At 41.3% G+C, this 10,643-nt stretch overlaps 1 protein-coding gene across 1 annotated transcript; it reads left to right on the top strand.

Moving 5' to 3' along the window:
* Nucleotides 1-207: 207 nt before the first annotated feature.
* DHCR7 (7-dehydrocholesterol reductase) lies at nucleotides 208-9,809 on the top strand. The gene is made up of 8 exons (XM_026850919.1): nucleotides 208-587; nucleotides 3,464-3,564; nucleotides 4,463-4,685; nucleotides 5,355-5,445; nucleotides 6,078-6,291; nucleotides 6,725-6,929; nucleotides 7,818-7,949; nucleotides 8,518-9,809. The coding sequence occupies exons 1-8, from the start codon at nucleotides 486-488 to the stop codon at nucleotides 8,980-8,982; spliced, it is 1,533 nt and encodes a 510-aa protein (XP_026706720.1). The 5' UTR covers nucleotides 208-485; the 3' UTR covers nucleotides 8,983-9,809.
* The last annotated feature ends 834 nt before the right edge of the window (nucleotides 9,810-10,643 follow it).

Raw genomic sequence — 10,643 nt, 5'->3', positions numbered from 1 at the left:
GGAAGGAGCTCGGTCAGTGCCCCCGGACGCCGGAGGTGGGTTTGACTTGCGGCCCCTGCCGTTCCCGCTGGCGCTCCCCAGGGTACCCGTGTGTGGTGTGAGGGGCCCGCCCGCCCGGCAGGCGCTGCCCCCCGCGGCTCTGCGGAGCCCTCCGGGGCAGCCTCTGGCGCCCTTCATCTTCTCGGCAAAACACGGGGCTCTGCGGAGCAGGGCCTGTTAGCTAGGGATTTTCCTTTAAAATAGGTATTCGTGAACAGGAGTCTGCCTGGGTTTTGTAGGACAAAATCTAAAAGTGTTTTTTTGCCACACTGTTTCCTGATTGCGATTCTCTTTGGTAAGTCCAGAGCGTGCCGCTGAAGAGCATCAACACACATGAATTATTACTGCTTGAAGGGACATGATGGGAACTTCACTCTGAACTGCTCATTAGATATATGCATTAGTCACCAAATGGGGAGAGCTTCCGTGTGAACTGTGTGGTTGACATGATTATTGCTTTAACACAGTGTGAGCAGCAACACAGCGCTTCATCAAGCTCTGAAGTTTGGACGTGGAGGAAGAGTACATCTCCTGAGTTCTCTGCGCAGGTGATACTGGAATTCTGAAGTTCGCTTCAGGCTCCTGTTAAGAAGCAAAGGGTTTAGGAAAGCAATATTCAGGGTATGTTTAGTGGGGTAACAGAAAACTTGCATTTGTAGAAATAGTTACTAATAGGAATATGATTTCAGCAGGAGTACTGATCCAGAAGTGTTAGCGTGTGTTAAGTGACATGAGAGTAGCTCTGAACATGAGAGGCATAGCTACTGCCAGCATAGCTGTCTGTCAGACGGGGTGTGTCTCTTTAGGGAATCGTCCTAAGCAGGCACTTGTTTAAATTGCTCTGTAGAAGAGCGAAATTTGGTGGCAATTGTTGGCACTTAAATAGGGGGGAAGCAGGGATCCCATGAACAATATATTAAATGCCAGCCTTTCTCATCTAGCCTGTTTCTGGTTCCAGGAGTGAGATAGCGATCTTGCTTCTGTGCTGTTTGGTAGGATTAATGGTAAGTGGTGTGTGTGGGTGGGTCTTGCACAAAACCTCAGGTGCTGCCAGCTACAGACAGGTTTTTGATGAGTACTCTGCAGGTGGAGCTCTGCAAAGTAGCTGGGCTGTTTAGCTACTTAAGAGCCTAAACCAAACCTAAACTCCATGACAATCCTCAACCTACGATTTCTCTTCTGGGTCTCTTAGAAAAGAGGCCTGCTTTCTCAGTAGGACTGACAAATCATGTGGAATTCTTAGAAATACTCAGAATTTAACTGAGCAACTTGTTCTAGTTTGTCCTTGCTCTCAGTAGGGGCAAGTGAGGTTGGGCTAAATGACATTGAAGGTTTTACGTGACCTAAATTTTTCCAATTCTAATGATTCCTGAATAAGAGCCTTTCTGTCTTGGTAAAATTCTTACTAGTATTGTAACTGTTCCTTGTAAGAATTAGCATTATTGTAAAGCAAAACTAATGCAAATAACTGGAGTAAGCTCCCACACTCTAACCTAGATTCAGTCTCCTGTCCTGCCTTTTTCTTCTTCTTGTACGTGAACAATAACCTCCTCTTGAGATTGTTCCATTACTTGCTTTAGAAACCTTATCATGAAAGTATTCATACCTGGAAAGATGTAGACTTCTGCCTCAAATCTAAGCCAGAAGTCTGAATGTATTTTAAAATGACTACTGAAAAATAGGGTGGTAGTTAGCACTTCAGATAGTTGAAACAGTACATTACATAAGCTTCTGCCACCCATGTATCTTCTTGCTTTCTTAGTTTAGGATTTCTGGATTGCCTAACCAGGTTGACAAAGGGGAGTGAATGGATTTGTTTACAGATTACTTCTGAAAGTAAGCACTTTTATTGAAAGGTATTGTGTGGAGGAGATTTTTTCAGTGTAACATACTAGATATGAGTCTCTGGTTGTCACGTTATCCATGTGGCTGAACTGATCCTGTACGAGGTGTCCTTACCTTGGCACCAAGGCATCTTCCTTTTTCTTAACGTGTGGAGGAGCAGTGAGAGCCTGCTGCTCCCTAAGGGGCCAGGAGCTGGGAGCACGGGGGGGATGGTGTGGGTGCAGGCAGGGCTCACCTCTCAGTCCCACCATACGTCTGTGGGGTGAGCAGGGCAGACATGGAGGTTACAGCCAGGTTCAACCGAGTCCAGGTAATCAGGCAGGCTTGTGGTGGTGAGGCAGGTCAAGCTGGGAAGTCGGTCTGTAGGTCAGGGTCGGGTCCCCTGATCATTAGGCAGGCCTGCAGTGATAGGCCTGAGCCAAGGCTGGGCAGGGGGTCATCAGCCTAGGCCCTGGGGGTCAGGGTCAGGCCTGGTGAGGGGAACCAGTCAGACGCAGACCCGGGCTGGCCAGGCAGGGCCATGGGTATGAGGCTGGGCCAGATTGTCAGCCCAAGTCAGCAGGTCCCGTGGCCAGGCAGGGCAGGGCTCCGGTGGAGCTGGAGACCAGCACTCCCATGGCTGGGAGCACAGGACGCCCCAGTGGCACTGGGGCAGGGATTGATGGAGATGGGATGGGCTGAAATGGGTATCCTGGCCCGTGGGCAAGGTTGGGAGAGGCCCTGGGCTGTTAGGGTCCTCAGGACACGGGCAGCATGCTGTATCACCATTTCTGTTTCAGTTGAAATAACTGCTAGTTTCTGGTTTAAGTTAAAACATCAAATCCTTGAAAGGTACAAAACTAACAACTGTTAGCAAATTCCCCCTGAATGGCAAATTACAACACTCCATGTGTTTTAGAATCTATCTTCCCACAAGACAAAGTTCAGAAAAATCAGCATTTTTTTTGGTTGGGTTTTTTTTTTTGAGGGGAAATTACCAAATGTTTAGATTACACGATGATGATCTTTAACAAAAGAAGTATTTGGGCAAAGGAAAAGAAAGCTGTAATGCATATTCCACAGAGACTTAGGTGTTGCCTAGTAAGTCATTCTCCATTCCCACCGATTTCTGATGTAGATGGGGTTATAAACTGTCAGCTTGTTTTCTTTGATGTAGCTAACATATATGGAGCAAGGGGTCAGTACCAGTGATGTTACAACAGTAATAATTTATCTTATTGAGGAATGCAGTTAGTTACAGAACTTTATTTTCAGAGATTTATAAGAACATGGCAAAACAGTTTTTTCCCTTTGCATCTTACATGTAAGACATTATACAATATATCAAAAGAAATTTCTGGTTAGCAAGAAGTTTAATGGGTTACTTTGACATCAGCGTTTTGATTATGTTTTGCTGAATATAAGATCATAAGGAATTGGGAAGGATTTTTTCCTTCCTACCCTCTTCCCCCAGATTTCTTGTAATTGGAAGTCTATATAATAGTTTTTGAAAAACACAAATGAAAATTATTTTCTGTAGAGCCATAAAAATTACTGAGAACCAGCTGGAGTAATACCATGTATATTTCCTTTCATGCAGGACATCATGGCAGCTCATCAGGAGAAAAAACCTGAAGAAAGAAAACATAAGAGCACCCAAAATCATACTCGAACATCTCAAGTCCAGTGGGGAAGAGCATGGTGAGAGAAGCTGAAGAGCCCTAATTAGTCCTTGTATTTCAAATTGGTTTGTGCTTACTCTTACAGATGCTACATTCCTTTTAAACTTCACTTTATTAATAACAGATTGTTGCGTTGCCCATCTCCTGAAAGCTCTGGGATAATGAGCTGTAGTAACAGATGCCAAAGAAGAGTTCTTCAAGATTTTTAAGATAGAGAGCTTGCCAGATGGCTTGGTTTAAAATACAGTTCTCCTTGCAGAAAAGGAAAGCAAATCATAAAAATCAGTAAAATTTGTAGTTCCTTCAAAGGCTGAACAAAATATTTCCTGACATTTGGAGGACAGGCTTCCATCTGTGGTATTGCCAGCTGACATCTCCTGCCTGTAGCAAGATTTATGACTCATATCTCTGTTCTCAAAGAGTTGTGCGAGTATTAGTAGAGTATTTTATTGCAGCTGGAAACAGCCATGGGTGTTGATACAGTTTGCCACTATAGTCAGTGTGTGGTAGAGTGAGTTCAACTAATGGCTCTCCAAGGTCCATCTCTTCTGTGTTTCCAAGCTTTGCGTAATATTCTTGTGATTCTGTTACCACTTCTGGCGAATACTCTACCAGTTATACCCATGATTGCTATCAAAAATATGAAGGCTGTAATAATAATCTGCTTTTTGGAGGAGAGGTAATACTTATTCTGAGGCTCTGGTCAACTAGCATAGTTTTATAAGTGTTTGTAGTAAAGCATGTAACATGCTAAGTTTTTTAGTTATTTGACCCAAAGTAATGTATGTGCCATGGAAATATTTTCTGTTTTCATCCCATTAACATAGAAAGGCCACTGCAGAAATTGCCTGCCTTAATCAAACCACTGTTCTAACTGAAAGCTGGGAAACAAAAAAAAGTTCTTTTTTGGGTTACAGGGAGGTAGACTGGTTTTCCTTGGCAAGCATCCTCTTCCTGCTCATGTTTGCACCACTTATTGTATACTACTTCATAATGTCCTGCGACCAGTACCAATGCTCTCTGATTGATCCAGTCATCGACTTGCTCACGGAGAAGAAACATCTGTCTGACATCTGGAACAAGACTCCTATGCTGACCTATAGGGCTGCTGGCATCTATACCCTTTGGGTCGCTTTCCAGGTATGTTACTGAGTCATGATCTACATGTAGTGGCTGTTTTTTTAAATAGCTGTTTGATTAATCCTTCCACATGAAGGACAATGGAATGTCACACTGGCGTTTACTCTTTGGTGTTTCTTACCTTCCGTGGCTTTTTGGAATCCCAGAGAAGCTTATGTACTTAAAAAATAAATGTGTAAGGAATATACACAAATGCTCCTTGTGTGACATATTCCTTGGTGTTTTTAAGAAAAAATAACTATATAACAACAATATCAGATTGTTTAATATGCCATAAAAATATCATAAACTAACGGTGCAGAAGGGGTGATATTTCCTACAGACACACAGTAAAAGAACACTGATGTATGAAATATAACTTATATTTGTAAAATATCTTCAGACTTACCAAACGAGTCCATTTTTTTTTCCAATTTGAAAACAACTTACATGTAACACAGCTTAACTTCAAATAAAATTATGAGGATCTGAATCTAGTTACCAGCTGTCCTGCTTCCCCACCAAAAAAAGGGTGACAACGTGTGAAGAACATCTTTAGAATTGTTTAATACCTTGGACATATTACTAGTCTAAAATCACAAGAGGTAGATCTTGCCCTGTTTGCTTATGCAATACTTAACTGAAACTGCCATGTGTTGAATTTGGTATAATACGTACTTTCTCTTCTAGGTGGTTTTGTATGTGTTCATTCCTGACTTCTGCCATAAATTTATTCCTGGATATGTAGGAGGTGTACAAGAAGGTGCTGTCACCCCTGTTGGTAAGTTCTTCCTTAGAATATGTGCAGAACATACAGTCTTTCAAAAGGATAGTATTTCTGTACTTATAATCTTTAATAACCCATATGTATCTGGAGGAAACACGGACATAAATGCTTTCACCTTCCTCATAGGTTTACTTTAAACAGAAATGAAGCAATCTACATCATCTTTTGGAATAAATGATAGAATTTCTTACTGTTATTAAAGCTGGCAGGCACCATGCCAGCAATGGAAAATACAGATTGATCATTTTGGCACTAAAACCCAGTAGTTGGACTATTGATAGTGTTTGTCAGTGCAGTTGCACCTGCTGAAGCGAAGTTAACCCACAAGACTTGAACAAAATGCGTGATGTGAACGAAGTGTTGCAAAGGGGAACTTGTTACCTTAGTCAGTTTTAGGGGAGACTCCAAATTCACGGTTTTATGAAGGAAGAGCGAAGAGAAAAACTCAGCCTAACAAAGCCTGATGGTTACGGCAGAGTCTAATGCAACTTTTGGGAGTGTGAGGAGAGTGAGGTCATTTCATGAGCACTTGATTGAGCCCCTGTGCACTCTGTGCACATCCATATTAATAAAAAGCTGGACTAATGGATATGTTGGTAACATTCAATTTTTTCTTCATATTTTAGGTGTAGTGAATAAGTATGAAATCAATGGACTTCAGGCTTGGATCATTACCCATGTGCTCTGGTTTGCAAATGCCTATTACTTCCACTGGTTCTCACCCACCATCATTTTTGACAACTGGATTCCTCTCCTGTGGTGTGCCAATATTCTGGGATATGCAGTTTCCACATTTGCAATGATTAAAAGCTACTTTTTCCCTACCAATGCCAAAGACTGGTACGTGGGTTTTAATAATGAGAGAATACTAGGTAATCAGATACGTAAATTGAATGCTGCACAGCATAATAATAACGGAATGTATTTTACTGGCACAGAGGGATAGGCCAGCATATGACTGGTTCTTTGCTTCGTTAGCACCATCCTCTGTTTCATGCTGCATGTCATGTGACTGGCAGCCTCCGTGTCACAGAAGCTGTGACACTGTCACACATAGGATGGATGTAAAGTTTTGTTAGACTGTTCAGAAGTGTTACCAAAAATAAACTAGTTTCTACTTGTGTAATGCTTTGTTGGATCAACTTGTGTTATCTTGCACAACATAGACTTTTATAATTTCTATTATCAAGTGAATCTGAAATGTGTACTCGGAATAGTAATGACCTCTGTTTGTGTATAACCGCATACATTTCTCATTTTTTACATCTTCTAGCAAATTCACTGGCAACTTCTTTTATGACTACATGATGGGGATTGAATTTAACCCTCGAATAGGAAAGTGGTTTGATTTCAAGCTGTTCTTCAATGGGCGCCCTGGTATTGTAGCCTGGACTCTCATTAACCTCTCCTATGCTGCTAAACAACAGGAGCTGTATGGTGAAGTAACCAACTCCATGATCCTCGTCAATGTCCTTCAGGTAAATGCAGAGGAGAAAAATAAGAAATCAGTATTGAAGCAGAAAAAAACTGTGCTTGCATTGAAATTGAATTTACACAGTTTTTCCTGGCCTGAACAACCTCATTCAGGGGTGATGTACTGGGACTTGCTTTTTTTGACACTTGTATTCATTCAGAGTGCTGCTGTAAATATTCTGCTCTGTTCATTCGATGTGCCACCACTGGCACGGTCATGTCTGCACCAGCAGATTTCAGTGTAAATTTAAAATAAGAGATACTTGTCTGAGCCTATGTTCTGGAAATAGACATAGCCTGCTCTGAATCCAAACTGAACAATGACAAATGCAGTGGCTTTAGTTGGAGCAAGGTTGGGCTGGTGTTTTTTCTGAGGGCAGCACCGCACCTAACTTTTAACTTTTTGTGTGTGAGACATGCAGAACTATAGATGTCTCTGCATCTAAAAATAGCCAGTCAGGTGCTGGGCTTTATACTAGGAGACCCCTAAGTAATAAGTATAGATAACAGTTTGGATTTATTCATTAATCTGTGTAAATGGGGGCCCACTCGATAGAAGCTCTACTCCCCATCTCTGTAAGCACACGACTTGTTCAGCTGAAGAGAGGTCGGGGTTGTCAAATGCAAGTACCCTTCCTAAGTGTATGTCCTTGCAGCAGCACGCTTGCCTTACTTACCTTGGGTGATGCTGCTTTACATTACTTACCATTGCTTACCTACATACATGCAGCGTGTTTGTGTGATGTTCCTCTTATTTTTGAGGTGTTAAAATAAAAGCAAAAGTCAGGTTTGAGATCTTATCACAAGACAGCACAGAAAGATTAGGCTGATGCTGTTAAAGAAGATAACTGGTGACAGCGCTCCGTTATTAACATGAAACTATTCTGTTTCAGGGTATTTATGTTTTGGACTTTTTCTGGAATGAAGCCTGGTATTTGAAAACCATTGATATCTGCCACGATCATTTTGGATGGTATTTAGGCTGGGGAGACTGTGTTTGGTTGCCTTACCTCTATACTTTGCAGGTAAAAATGTAATACGATACACATTTGGGCTAAAAGGAAATAAGCTTTCCAGAAACGTTTTCCCCAGCAGTTTAATTTGTATCTTAAATTGTTTCTAGACAGTTTGAATACTGAGTAACCGTTACAACGTCCTTTATAACAATTCACTTGTAGGAAAGCTTATTGTCCATCCATGGAAGTGACATATTTTCCTCTCCTCCCATTCTTTTCTCCCCTTTTCTGTCACTGTCTGTTGTGTCTGTATTTTTTTTCTTCTCAATCCTTGCAGTCCCTTTTTGTACTCCTGCACGTAGAGGATATTTTTAGTGGGTGGTTTGTTTAGGTTTTGTACTTCTGTCCTGGTTGGTCTGCATCCTTGCAACTTCTCTCTTCTTGTTCCACCTAACAAATAGAATTTTGGATTGGCGGGGGGGATGTAGAGTTTTCTGAAAATTTCCCACAGTTTTACTGGCAGGGTGGATTTTTCTGTTCTTTCTTCTACTCTGTTCTGGGTCACTGTAGGTCAAGGAATAAGTCTGGCATCCTGAGCGTACATTTCAAGTAAATTGTCTCTTTTTCTGCTCCCCAGGGTTTGTATTTGGTTTACCACCCTGTCCAGCTGTGCGCAGCTAATGCCATAGGGATCTTGATACTGGGCATGATCGGCTATTACATCTTCAGAATGACCAACCACCAGAAGGACCTGTTCCGTCGGACAAATGGCAACTGCAAGATATGGGGGAAGAAACCAGAGTATATCGAGTGCTCCTACATGTCCGTGGATGGGACCAAGTACTACAGCAAACTGCTGACCTCGGGGTTCTGGGGGTGGGCACGCCATTTTAACTACACAGGAGATTTGATGGGCTCCCTGGCCTATTGCCTGGCTTGTGGGTTTCAACACATCTTGCCTTACTTCTACGTTTTTTATATGACTATTCTGCTAATCCACCGCTGCATTAGGGATGAGCACCGTTGTTTCAGCAAATACGGGAAGGACTGGAAGCGCTACACTGCTGCAGTGCCTTACCGGCTCCTACCAGGAGTATTTTAAGGCTAACACTAAATCCAGGAAAAAGTAAAAATAAACTTTCTTTGGAGGTGAAGTGAGTTTATCCACATCATTAAACTAACAAAAACACTTTGTGAAGGACACTTATACTGTTCTGAAGGAAAAAAGGTGGCTGGATGATATCCTTGCTGTACTGAAGGAACATGCAGGCAGACTGTATTTGAAGTAAATTAAATGAGGCACTGAAATGGCCTGCTTTTTCAGAAGACTCTTACCTGAACTTTTTTTTTTTTTCCTCTCTCAGAATTAACTTGGATTTGAAGAAAAGTTCCATGTATTGAGATTCCTGAAATCTCCCAAAGATGGGAGGAGGCCTTACCCTTCAGAGTAGCAGGGTTCTGGAACCAGTTTTAGGTGACTTAGGGGAGGAGGAAAATAGTTGTGTGATCTGTTTATGAAACAAATTGTATGGCATGGTTGCTTGTGACAGTGATAACCTAGTCAGTAACTCCCGAAAGGAGGTTTTATTATTTGTTGCTTTCCAAGAGGTCAACTGGGGAAATACTGAACTGGTGAACCTCACCTTAGACTGCTGTGTGGGAAGATTTTTGTAATCTAATACAAACACCTGTGAAAACCAATATAAATTGGTATAATTCAAAAGTTACATTAGTTGACAACACTTGAGAATATGGTGCATGACCAACTGGATATTATTTTGATACTGAAACCAAGCTTGCTTTGTGAAGATACTGAGCATACGTTGATTTCTTTAGTGTGGATAGAAAACTTTGTTCTCTGTAATTTGTAAAAATCTTATTTGTAAAAGTTTAAGAAATAAATACTTAATTCCAAGACAAGTAAATAATACTGCCTATTTTCTCTTAACCTATTTATTTTTTCTCTTGTGACATAGTTATCATTCAGAGTTACCGTTCAAAGGGAGCTCTCCAAACAGTGTAATTCCAAGAGCTGGTTCAAGAATCCGTAAAGGAGAAAGAAATAAAAAGAAAGAGGGATCATAGTATTAACCATGTATCTTGTAATGAGCTTAGTAGTTATGTTCAAGCTGAAAGGCTCAATTTTTTTTTATTTCTACACATAAATATACAGTTAGTTTTTGCAGTAAGTAGAAAGCTGTGTACATTGGTTTCTTGTAGGTGCTCCCAAATGCACTGATCTTCATGGCAGACTTGAATGAGATGTGTTGGTGAGTATGCGTTTGGGTTTTGTTGCCATGTTTCCTGAATGGATGGTTTTGGCAGGAGAAAAAAGTTCTCTCCAAACCTAGAAAACAAATGTATCTTGTAATTTGTCTTTGTTTCAGAGCTGGATGTACAAGTATGTATTGAGATGCCTTCTTAGAGAAAGTTCTTCTAAACCTAGTCATAGCACCAGCGCGATCTGTAGACCTCATATGTATTTCATCACCATTTTGCAGGTAACAATTTCCGTACATTGCAGTGTTGTTAATAACTGTTTTCATGGGGCCGGGATTAGCCATATCTGACCATTGCCACTCCCAAACCACAAAGCATTCCCATGGAATGAAAAGCTCTCTGGTAACACGCCTGGTAACCAAATGGCTGGTTACAAACTTTATAATGTCTTCATATTGCCAGATGGTGCTTAAAATCCATATATTTAAGCTCACTGAATTGATGATGCAATTGGCAGTACTAAACTTCATAGAAGTATTCATA

Source organism: Athene cunicularia (genome assembly GCF_003259725.1).
Source record: "Athene cunicularia isolate RWA chromosome 5 unlocalized genomic scaffold, athCun1 chr5_part3, whole genome shotgun sequence".
Classification (NCBI taxonomy): domain Eukaryota; kingdom Metazoa; phylum Chordata; class Aves; order Strigiformes; family Strigidae; genus Athene; species Athene cunicularia.
The sequence above is the reverse complement of the archived record's forward strand: the minus strand, read 5'-3'. Positions and strand labels throughout refer to the sequence as shown.